Raw genomic sequence first — 11,339 nt, forward strand, 5'->3', positions numbered from 1 at the left:
GCTCATAAAGTAGTAGTAGTACCAAGAATTGACGTTTGCATCGCCAACCATAGAGTAACCCTTGACCTCAAAAAAGCTCTCCTCTGTTTGGTTGGTTCGTGTAGAGGTTGAGAGAAGGGTCTTTCTGCACCTTAAGCACCATACCACAGGGAACAAGCCGTGAATATGCTCATAAAGTAGTAGTAGTACCAAGAATTGACGTTTACATCGCCAACCATAGAGTACTATTTTCTATTAACCTTTGACCTCGAAAAAGCTCTCCTCTGATTGGTTGGTTCGTGTAGAGGTTGAGAGAAGGGTCTTTCTGCACCTCAAGCACCTTACCACAGGCTCATAAAGTAGTAGTAGTACCAAGAAATGACGTATGCATCGCCAACCATAGAGTACTATTTTCCGTAAACCTTTGACCTCTAAAAAGCTCTCCTCTGATTGGTTGTTTCGTGTAGAGGTTGAGATAAGGGTCTTTTGGTTCTCATTTTACATGGTGACGTCTACAGCCAAACGCTGAAAACTGTAAACGGAAGTATACTTTTTGTATATATTTCTATAAGCTTTTGGTTATATTAAATTTAAGAAAACCTTGTTTTAAACTTGCTCCGTGTCTACATAGATGTAATGTAATATACAAACAATTGTTTCTTCAAAGAGTTTCGCGTCTTAATTGCTAGACTCGCACTACTGGCTTAATTTTCTAATTGCGAAAAAAAATATAGTGCCACTTTGAAAATAATTAAGGTTCTTAATTTAAAATGAGTGAAAAAGATTCAAATTTCTTGTGCCTTGATTATAAAATGTTATAAGTATAAAATATACTTTAATTAAAATTTTTTATAATAATTTTGTAAACTATATAGATAGTTTTAGAGAATGTGAGAGAGATATCTTATGTAGCGTATGTGAAATTTCACCAGTTAATCATTTTCCACTGTGGTTTGAAAGTCTACTTCTTTTTAAGAGGTGCGCGAATTACTATTAATTAACTATTACTCAACGGGCTAATTGACTTTGAGCTAGCTAGTCACTTATTTTAGAAGATTGTATTTAATTATTGGAAAGGAATCCTTTTGTTTTATTTAACCCTTTAAAGCTATTAGGCCTAGACGTGTTCGGGATGTTTTGAAATTTTGAGAAAAATCGGCGAAAATTTCTCATATTTCTGTATAAAGAAAATGAAAGGTTCGGGTAACATAACATTATGCCTTAAAAGAACGGGCTTTTTCTAAATATAAAAGGAATTAAATATTAAATGATCTCTTATTACAATTTGTTAATTAGCATTTAATTAGTCTTAAAAACAATAAAGGACTACTGCGTCATCCGCCATTGGTTTAGTGGCGTCTGCTAAATCGAACCAACTACCCCTTCTCACGGGCTGAGAGAGGTACGGCCATTCTTTTAAGGTATAATGTTATGTTAGCTACGCTTTTCCTTTAAAATACTAGCATATTATTGTTAAGTAAAGGTCAAAATCAACAATGAAAAGTCACTAATAAGAAGGGATACTAGTTCATGCAATGGCTATCTCCACAAGTGATGTTGTCATTACGTGTTGCGATTGAGTCTGGTCAAGGAAAGGACTGAGCTAGAATTTTTTAAATTAATAAGATATGTTCCATAAGTTTGTCATTCACTGGTTACTGAGAGCTTTTCATAGGTGTCGTAAGGCGACGTGTGGGGAGGCGCTGCCAAAGGCTTAGTACAGACTAAATAGGAAGACGGACTGCTAATCCGAGTGTAGTCAATTCTTGCTTGTCGTTCTCGAACTAGCTCGAGCTGTCTCTAGCATTACGAAGTATAGTAAAGGCTCTTTCAGACGATCCAACTTTTTGACTCAGCTCGATGGGTCAAAAAGTTGTATCAACTTACCCAACTTTTGAAGGGAAAAGTGAAATAAATCCTTCCTATTCACGCGACTAAACTTTTACCGCCAAATGGAACTTTTTAAGCGCCACCTACCTTGGCACTTACGAAATAACCCGCGAAAAAGGCTTTTTTTGTAATTCATTTTGATTGGCTGGAGAAATGAAATTAAAAAATTGAGTTAGCAAAAATTGGATCACTGATCCAATTTTTCCTAGCCAACTTTTTTGGTGACTCAACTCATCCAGCTTCTATTCACACGATCCAACTAGTTGATTCAACTCGAGTTGACCCATCAAGCTGAGTCAAAAAGTTGGATCGTCTGAAAGAGCCTTAAGTGTCATCCTTATGGAACATATCTTATAAACTTATGGTATTATAAAGAGCGTATAAAATGATTGGAACCATCATGACCATGTATTCCGCATATACGATGATGATACGAGCAATTAAGTATTTTTTAATAAAGGCCGTGCAGACGACGATTTAGATCTACTATGGCCAATTATAGTTCCCACAGAAAAATCCCCCATGAATCATGATTTAATAGCCATGACACGTAGAGACCGAATTATGTCAATAGACCAATCTTTTGGGATAAAGGAATGAGGAACACATTATGTTTCTTTTTAATGGCTATAGATGGTGCTATTAGTGTCTCCAACTCGGTTCCAAACCTGCTTCAGTGAACAAAATGAACCATTGATGTGGAATAAATCTCTATTGTTTAAAATAGCCCCATCTATCGCCAATTAGCGGAAACGTGATGATTACCCCATTCCTTTTCCCAAAAATTAGGACTTACGTCATTTTTGGTCTATTGACTTAACTCAGTCTATAGATATCCTCCTAACTCCTATGGACCTGTAAGAAAACTTTATTGCTTGTATAACTGATTCAATATTATAGATAAAGACATTGATATAATTTGAAATATTCAGTATTTTCAGGGATAGATTTAATTTTAGAAGTAGGAATAGAGAACGGTTAGTATTTATTTCAGTCCGACTCAATAGACCACCCGGTATAGAGCGTACTCTCCCTCCAACTAGTAACGAACAGTTTAAATTATCTTATTGGTTGACTCACTTAAACTCCGTTTTGATGACGTTGCTGACGGGGACTGCGAAAAATACGTAATTCCTTTTTATCTCTATCGCTATGACCCGCCTCTTCTTTCATACCCCCCCCCGTCCCGTGGAAGGGGGTCCCGGACATTACTCTGTTCTCCATTCCTACTTCTAAAATTAAATCTATCCCTGGTATTTTATACGCTTTTTCGAATAAAAATGTAAAAATTCTAGTCTGGTCCTTTCCTTTAGTGGATTATCGCGATGTAGCGATATACTACGCGTATAGCCTCAATTAATTTCCAACTGATTATGAAAATTGTAATGGTCAGAATAATTCAATCCGAAACTGTACTATAATAAACAAAATACTGGTAAATCCGGAAAGTTGAGGGTTTATAGTTATCGATGTTTTTTTTTTTTTTGTTTTTAATTTTGGTTCAACGAAAAAAAAAAAGAAAAACATGATACAAAGTACATATTGTTCCTAATTTATGTTGGATTTTAGGTATAAATTAATTTTTCAAGTATTTATCCGTTGTTTTTAGACAATTACCTACTTTTAATTTCCAATTAGGCCTAGGCGTTTTTTCGTTTTTTTGTTTAGGATCTGTAGATTTTGATCGAGCGTTAATGCGAAAAGCTGTAATATATATATAAATTGGTTGACTGGAATATAACGGAGAATATCTATTGTTTACCAAATGTACGCTGTGTATAATAAAGATTTTTTACCATGATCGGAAATTAAACATTTGTTTAGTAAATAACTTTATTAATTTGTTAAAGGTTTATTTCATTGATTTCACGGAGTTAAACAAACTACGGACTAGCAACGAGTGAACACTTCATGGGTAACCAAGAACGAATTCAGGATACCATAAGAACGTTGAAACAAGGCAATGCTGGCGCCATGAAGTCGTACTTTTCATAATATAATATATATTTTTGGGAATTTTTAGCGCCCTCTAGAGTCTAGATTATCATCCGCTTATTTCGCGTTTCCGTTTCCAAGTTCCGACGGTGACGGAAAATGTACAACTGATTTCTCAAACTTTGGCGTACAACGCCAAGGCTTAAGGGCAGAGACGCTAGCCACTTTAATTGATTTATAACTCACCTAGAACGAAGGTGGTAACGTTTTTCGAAAGAAGTATGACTTCACGGTACCAGGGGACAATGTTACCGTTCCACGTTCTTATGGTATCCTGAATTCGTTCTTGGGGTAACTAAGATTTGCTAAGGTTGAAGCAAATGTCGGCTCCTGTGGTACCCCTAACATGATGGCTAATCTTCTACACATAAATTATATCATGTCTAAGGCAGGAACCAATCAGAATTCGTCTATAAGGGCGGGCTAAAACTAGCCTTTTCTAATTAAGCTTAGCGTGACAGTCAACTCCACCCCTCGACTATATGGGAGCATCTAGTGGCATTTTTTAAACTAAACCACAGCCGACATTTGCTTTAACCATAGCCAACTGGATTAGCGCTCGCGGACGCTGCGCTGCTCGCGTCGTGATCGAGTGGGCTAAGCTTTAGCTAAAGAAAACTTATGGTCTCTCCAGAAATAAACTATATCCTTGTATGCTTGGGGTCTACTGGTCCTTTTGCCACTTAATTTAAAACTTTCCAACGTTTTCACCATTGTAAGTGGACAATATTCAGTTTTTTAATTAAAAGTGCTGAGAGAGGGCATAGCCAACTCGATCACGCGCGTAAGAGGTTCGATTTAGCAGACGCCACTAAGCCTTGTTCTAAAGAGTAATTAAAGGCTAATTATTTTAAGGTTATGTTAACTGACTTTTCCTTTAATTAACGTAAGAGTGAAAGAAATGAAAAACACTGAATGAACTGAAACTTTATTTACTTGAAAAGGATGTTATTCTCTCCGTGTTAAAACAAAATTATTTTAAAGAGGTATTTTTTTTAACTTTCACATAGATATATATATTATACGCGTCAACTATAGAAAGTCTAAAAATAATAATTAGTCAAGTATACATTTTACCAAGGGATCTAATATATAGAAAATAAGTAATACTAATTCACGATCGTAAATTTAATCATTATATTATTGGTTAGTTAAAAATGTCTTCCTTTTTGGAATGTCAAATGCTGTAAGTTACGTACACGTACAGCAAATGGTCTTTTAACACTCGCGCTACATTCATGTACTGTACTTGTTTTAATATACATTATGTTTCAGAATTTGACCTTTGGTTCTTGTATCAGGTAAGAATTTTAGTAATAACGGATTACGTAACGTTGCCGGTGTGTAAAGATTTAAAGCGACTGCAAAGAAAGCATCGGCGGGTGGGTTAAATTTTTTTTGAAATACGTCACAAGCACCACGTGACGCTTAGTTACAAAGACTTCAAATGGAGTAGAACTGGACACCTAGTCATTGGTTTTCGCGAGATTGCAGCGCCAATTCCCTTTTAAGTGGTAGTTTTCGAAATAAAACCAACTAAGCTTCTTTTAACCACGCCTTTTCTCGGTCACGTGCCTGTGACGTATTTCAAATAATTTTTACCCACCCGCCGATGCCTTCTTTACAGACCCTTTAATCTGATTAATTTAATCATAAGTTTATAAGACATGTTCCTTCCATAAGTATAACACTCGGTTAATTTTGCAGAACTTCCGTCTTCCTATTTAGTCCGCGTTACTAAGCCTTTGACAGCGCCTCACCCTTTTTCTATGAACTACTTCACTTCATGACAAGCTCCAGTTTGTAACCAGTGACAAACTTATGGATGAACATATCTTATGAACTTATGATGGGGCGTAGTGCTAATTGTAACGTTTAATTAATAATATAAGGCGCTAATTAACAATCTCGTATCTGACATTCTTATACACTTTGTTTAAATTAGAATCACTATTAGGCCTAGGTTTTGTTAATCTAGCTTTTACATTTTTAAGTAAATTGTAAATAAATGGAACGAGTTTAAGGATTTCTATTTTAGGAACATTCTACACAAGGAAAAATATATTTTACGTACAATAAATATGATTGTTTCTTGCTGGCGTTCTAGTTTCAACTAAGAATGATTTAAAAACATAGAGCTACTGGTGATGATTCGGGTAATGATAAGACACGTCACACACCGAACTCAAAACTCACTGAATCATGATAAAACTAATCAATTTAGACCCAACCAACAAATCGTTTGAATTTTTATAATGGCTCAGATTTCGTTCTCGGGTTTTGAGGCGAGAAAGGGATAACCTGATTGGCTTAATTTGATTTTGTCATGCGCAGAACCCGTTTTACCCCAAGAGTCAGACTCTAAACCAATCAGAAAAAATAAGAGAGATTTATTTTCGTCGTTCAACGACAGATGGCACTACAGTCAACTTCGTTAGTCACGTGATCCTATCCCTTAGGTGGAGACTAGACCAATTAGGCCAACTTGTTTATTTGTTGGTTGGGTCTATTGTTTGATCCTCGGACCTTTATTCCAATAAAGATGGTACCATAAGCGTATCATACCACCAGGTGTTATGATATGGCTTATGCATGATTTTACCATGAATCTATATAACTATGAATATACAGCTCTATCATATGCCTCTTCTATCATGTCGATTTGGTTTGGGTGTTACCCTCCTAGCTTTGACGCGTTTTATGTAGCTCTAATAGCCAATCACAAGAGAAGAGGAAGTTACGTTTCGAATTTACACCCCCCCCCCCCGGACTCACCCTTCCTTCTCCCGCTCCTAACAGTAGCAGGCACGTGACTCATGGATTAACTAACGCTAGGGATTGTTCGTTCCAACTAAAAGATGAAATATGCTTGTTCCAAACGCCCCCTAGCAGCAGGTACTATCCCTAACAGGAAGTCATTAGAAAATTGGACCAAATATCACGTGTCCTATGACGTCAAAATTTAAAGACCAGCCTGTCGTCTGCTTTGAAACATATTTTTAAAATGAAAAGCTGAAGCAACAGTGGGAGTTATAAATCATTACTTTTGTTGTCATGAAATATAAATATAAGTCTTTCAAGATATTCATTTGTTTAGTTGTTTACCAAAATATGTTCTCGAACCATACATATGAATTACTCGGTATTTCTCGTCCAATAACTACAACATTAAGTTATGGAGAAAGTTCCTCCGGTAAGTAGTGTTGGTAAAGTAGCAACAATTTAAATTAAATGCACGTTTCATTCATGTTTCATTGATTGTCATTACAGCAGACGAGGACTTAGAAGCAGTATCACGGGATTTTGAGGTTAAGGAAATTTCTAATGAACCAACACCTCCATTAACAAACATAGTTAATGCCGTACCAAATACGAAGAAAAGGAGATGCACACCCAAACCAAAGGGCCGTGCCCAAATTGTCGAGCGTAAGCAATACTATAAACTTATTACCAGTTTCATTATATCATAACCTGCATTACTAGAAAACGAGTATGATTTAATGTTTGAAAAAACATGGCAAAAGAGCTTAACTGCAGTAAATAACGAGTTTGAAACATACGCTGATGAGGAGAATCCTGTCAATGAAATGTTGAAAGATTTTATTTGTTCAATGCAAGTAAATGGAGATTTGTACTCGGCATTGAAGAAATTACTGGCCACGTTATTTACCAACACCAAAGAAGAGTTTGTGCATACTACATTCAAAGACGCACTAAAGCTGGATTTTCATACTTTAATAAGTAACATTCGTACTACTTACAAAAGTACAATACCAGACCTTGAAATGCTGAAAGGATTGCATGTATTGTTGCAGCATTTGTACTCTATTGGAAAGTGTTACGAAAGTAGTTCACCTAAAAATGATTCATATCCTCCACTAAAAGAAGAGAAAGACAATCTATATTATGTTATTGGATACATTATAAATAAGCTTCTCAATCACAAGAGTTCCAGCGAAGCAAAGAAGGTGGGAAATATTTTAATAGAAAATGATTTTGAAAAGGTTCCAATTAAGTTTCGCAAATGGGTTGAAAGGCAGGACCGTGGAGCCCTCAAATATGCAACAGCAGAAGCCATAGAAGTCTTCGAAAATATCCAGCGTCACGTTGGTAGCGTCTACAATGAAATTTACCAAACGGACAAGGCTAGAAAGGCTACAGAACTGATTCAAAACGATAAAGCCATAACCGACAAATGGGCCAGTATAGCTATACAAGCTGGTGTTTCCGAAGACTTTATAAACAGTGTTAAATGCATGTTTATTCGAAAATACATTAATACAATTGGGAAGGGGCATACTAACAAATTAAGGAACTACAAAAAAGAAGAGACCAGGAAAAAACAACTTCAAACTAAATTCAAAACCAAAGAAAAAAACAAGCTTAAAATTATTGAAGAGGTGAAGAAGCAGTTGAGTTACAAGCACAAAATAGTATTGTAGTATTCGTATGATCTCAATAATTATAGTGCGATCACGTTATTATTTAATTGAACATATATTACAAAATTCTCGGAGACTGATTTGGAATGAATTTTATGCCATGGATTAACTAACGCTTAACAGTTAACCCAAGTTTATGCGTCCAATTTTGAATTAAATCAATAATGGTACTATGACACGATATGATAAACATCGTCATTTCAGTTGAATATTACTTTATTTCCTCATTAATGACAATGCTGTGATATGATGTGGTACAAATTGTAATTTCGTTTAAATGTTCCTTTTATTTGTCAATGACGGTGCTGTGATATGATTGGCACAAATTTTAATTTCGGTGAAATGTTCCTTTTTATTTGGCAATGACGATACAATGGTAAAATTGTAATAAACTGTGATATGATTGGTATAAATTGTAATTTCGGTTAAATGTTCCTTTAATTTGTCAATGACGATACTATGACAAAATTGTAATAAACTGTAGTATTAAACTGTGTTGCCACCACCATCTTCATGAGGCTTCTGGCTTAAATTTGATTCAAGAATGTTTAACAGAAAAGCGTGCTTATCATCATCCACTGTCTCCCCTCGCTTCTTGATATGTCTTTCAAGTTTAATCTTCTGACGTTTAATTTTAGCCTTTAAATTTAATGCACTGTTCGTTTTCTCTCTCAGCTGACTAATAAGTTCATCTTTTGACAAATTGCGGTAAGGAGTTAATGTTTTTTGGTTATTATTTTTCGATCTTTTTGCCGTAATTCTAAAACTGTCTCGTTGCTTTATACAATAGAAACATCGTCTAGTTTTTTGTTTTAATAGAGCTAGGCAGCACCTTTGACTGTGAATGGCACCCAAGTAGTCTTCAAATCCCAAGGGTTGCATGCGGGTTTTGAAAATTTGTTTGTACTTTTCTTCGCCGTTTCCAATACATATTCTTAACTCTGACATAAGGGCAATGGTTTTCTGTAGTTCTTCTTGTGTTTGAATGCTTTCAGGCAATATTGCTAAAATTGAGGCATCACTCACTGCATGATTATTTATCTTGTAAGAAGCTTGTAACTTTTCATTAATAGTAACACCTATTACAGTTAAGCCAGTACCTTCATGGATTTTTCTAACAGTAAAGTTATTCTCAAGCAATGTCTGTGACCAACCTAATAGTATAGGAAATTGATGAACCATTTTCCGCAAGTTCGGAGGATCATTATCTTCATATTTAGAGTCCACTGGTGCTTCGTTTGCAGAGTTCACTAGTGCATCATTTGCAGAGTTCACTAGTGCATCGTTTGCAGAGTTCACTGGTGCTTCGTTTGTACAGTTCACTGGTGCTACGTTTGTAGAGTTCACTGGTGCTACGTTTGTAGAGTTCACTGGTGCTACGTTTGTAGAGTTCACCGGTGCTACGTTTGTAGAGTTCACTGGTGCTACGTTTGTAGAGTTCACTGGTGCTACGTTTGTAGAGTTCACTGGTGCTACGTTTGTAGAGTTCACTGGTGCATCATTTGTAGAATCCATTTGCATTTCCTGATATAATAAGTAAAATTTTAATCACCACATCAGAACCATAAGAGTTAATTGCAACTCAAGAACACTAACTGCGGAGTCTTCACAGATTAATATTGAACTTTTGGGTTTCAATATAGATAACAACCCCTGGAAGAGTTAAAAAACTTAGATTAATTGTGGTTATCCTAATAATTAAGTTACCATATTTATGAGTATATTACTTTGACTTCATGAATGGGATCAGGAAACAGTTCTGTCGGCCCTTTTCCACCGACAAAATGCTTGGAGCATAAGTATGTGTCCCCACTAACCCGTTCGATTGGGTAGTCTTCCCTTGCAAGCCAATCGATCCACTTCTTACATTTGTCATATTGTCTCTTTGGTTTTGGGAAGTTCACGAAAAATACACCCTTCATGTGTGGTTTATGATTATACTGGGAATTGCTAACACAACCGTTATAAACACACCGTTTCTTCCTCATTTTACAAATAATATATCTATAAGGATATTAAATGCATAATTAGAAAGATTTACACTCTCAAATTAATTAATATCGTTATTAACACCAAACACTTACCAATCCACAATTGTCGAATATATTCAAACTTCAGAACAGGTTCGTAATTGCAGAAATAACATAATTAGTACTGCACAACCTATGAATACTTATGAGGTTTTTAATATTTACTCACCAATTAACGATTTCTCCTCTCTTATTAAGCATTAATTAAGTTTTTAATCACAAAATGTCTCACAATACAAATCCCGCCTCAATTGGGCGCCGCCATCTTTAAAATCCGCGAAACTATTTATTTTGCCTAGAGATGGCGCAATATCTACATCCGGTTTGGTCCAATAAATTGGGGGAATGAAGGGGGGAATCAATGACTACTTCGGAACATGTAGTTGGCGATGGAAATACATGGGAAACGCGGTTAGTGGACTATCCCTAGCGTTAGTTAATCCATGCGTGACTGCTGTTTCCTTTCGCTAAGCCCCGCCCAAACCTTATCGAGAGGTTAGACAGCGTAACGCAGCTGTATATTCATAGTTATATAGATTCATGATTTTACCCATCTCGGATCTCATAAAAGTCAATCAGCTTTAAAGCAAAGCGCGGGTCACGTGGTTCCAATACTAGTTGACTTTCTTTACGAACTCCACTTCTGGCTTGGCGAAGGTTAGTGGGTAAACTGACCGAGTTTCCCCACTCTCTCGACTGTGGTGCCTTAATCCGAGGTTGGATTCTCTCCCTTAGGGTGAATGGTAGAAAAGAGGATGATATCGTTTGCCAATTGAAAGCAAACCCAAATGAATGGCTACATTGCATACAAATTCTTAGGAATTACTTCTAGCCTACAATTAACGAGCGGAGCCATTGGGAGTTTGCGGGCCCCCATCAAGACAGCCTTACAGGTGACCTGGGGCCCCGGGTAAACTGACCGAATTGCCCCCCTCTCTCTCTCTCTCTCTCTCTCTCTCTCGACTGCCCTGCCTGTGGTGCCTTAATCCGAGGTTGGATTCTG

The 11,339-nt window shown here is 36.4% G+C and overlaps 2 protein-coding genes across 5 annotated transcripts; one reads left to right on the plus strand and one right to left on the minus strand.

Annotated features, from left to right (window-relative positions):
* Positions 1-6,682: 6,682 nt before the first annotated feature.
* On the plus strand, positions 6,683-8,814 carry LOC149588804 (uncharacterized). 4 transcript variants are annotated; one of them, XM_089862182.1, is made up of 4 exons: positions 6,683-6,887; positions 6,962-7,057; positions 7,135-7,290; positions 7,348-8,814. In XM_089862182.1, the coding sequence occupies exons 2-4, from the start codon at positions 6,976-6,978 to the stop codon at positions 8,304-8,306; spliced, it is 1,197 nt and encodes a 398-aa protein (XP_089718308.1). In that variant the 5' UTR covers positions 6,683-6,887; positions 6,962-6,975; the 3' UTR covers positions 8,307-8,814. The 4 variants fall into 4 exon arrangements, with proteins under 4 accessions (XP_089718308.1, XP_089718309.1, XP_089718306.1 ...); XM_089862183.1 differs by having other exon boundaries at positions 7,138-7,290; XM_089862180.1 differs by having other exon boundaries at positions 6,683-7,057.
* LOC149588805 (uncharacterized) lies at positions 8,793-10,780 on the minus strand. Its single transcript, XM_089862108.1, has 6 exons — positions 10,506-10,780; positions 10,391-10,418; positions 10,034-10,310; positions 9,903-9,959; positions 9,407-9,830; positions 8,793-9,331 (listed from the first exon to the last, which is right to left on the minus strand). Exons 3-6 carry the CDS (start codon positions 10,292-10,294, stop codon positions 8,793-8,795), a joined length of 1,281 nt encoding a protein of 426 aa, XP_089718234.1. The 5' UTR covers positions 10,295-10,310; positions 10,391-10,418; positions 10,506-10,780.
* Positions 10,781-11,339: the final 559 nt, after the last annotated feature.

The sequence above is a fragment of the Phalangium opilio genome, unplaced genomic scaffold (assembly GCF_054372755.1).
Source record: "Phalangium opilio isolate 3A_F unplaced genomic scaffold, DU_Popi_V2 ptg000537l_1, whole genome shotgun sequence".
NCBI lineage: Eukaryota > Metazoa > Arthropoda > Arachnida > Opiliones > Phalangiidae > Phalangium > Phalangium opilio.

Bases quoted from the DNA above. Each gene is read 5' to 3' on its own strand.
- LOC149588804 (XM_089862180.1), top strand. From the start codon at position 6,919: ATGAAATATAAATATAAGTCTTTCAAGATATTCATTTGTTTAGTTGTT. The intron at 7,058-7,134 runs GTAAGTAGTGTT...TTGTCATTACAG, and splicing joins TTATGGAGAAAGTTCCTCCG to CAGACGAGGACTTAGAAGCA. The intron at 7,291-7,347 runs GTAAGCAATACT...CTGCATTACTAG, and splicing joins CCGTGCCCAAATTGTCGAGC to AAAACGAGTATGATTTAATG.
- LOC149588805 (XM_089862108.1), bottom strand. From the start codon at position 10,294: ATGAGGAAGAAACGGTGTGTTTATAACGGTTGTGTTAGCAATTCCCAG. The intron at 9,960-10,033 runs GTAATATACTCA...TAACTCTTCCAG, and splicing joins ATCCCATTCATGAAGTCAAA to GGGTTGTTATCTATATTGAA. The intron at 9,332-9,406 runs GTACTGGCTTAA...ATAATCATGCAG, and splicing joins TGTTAGAAAAATCCATGAAG to TGAGTGATGCCTCAATTTTA.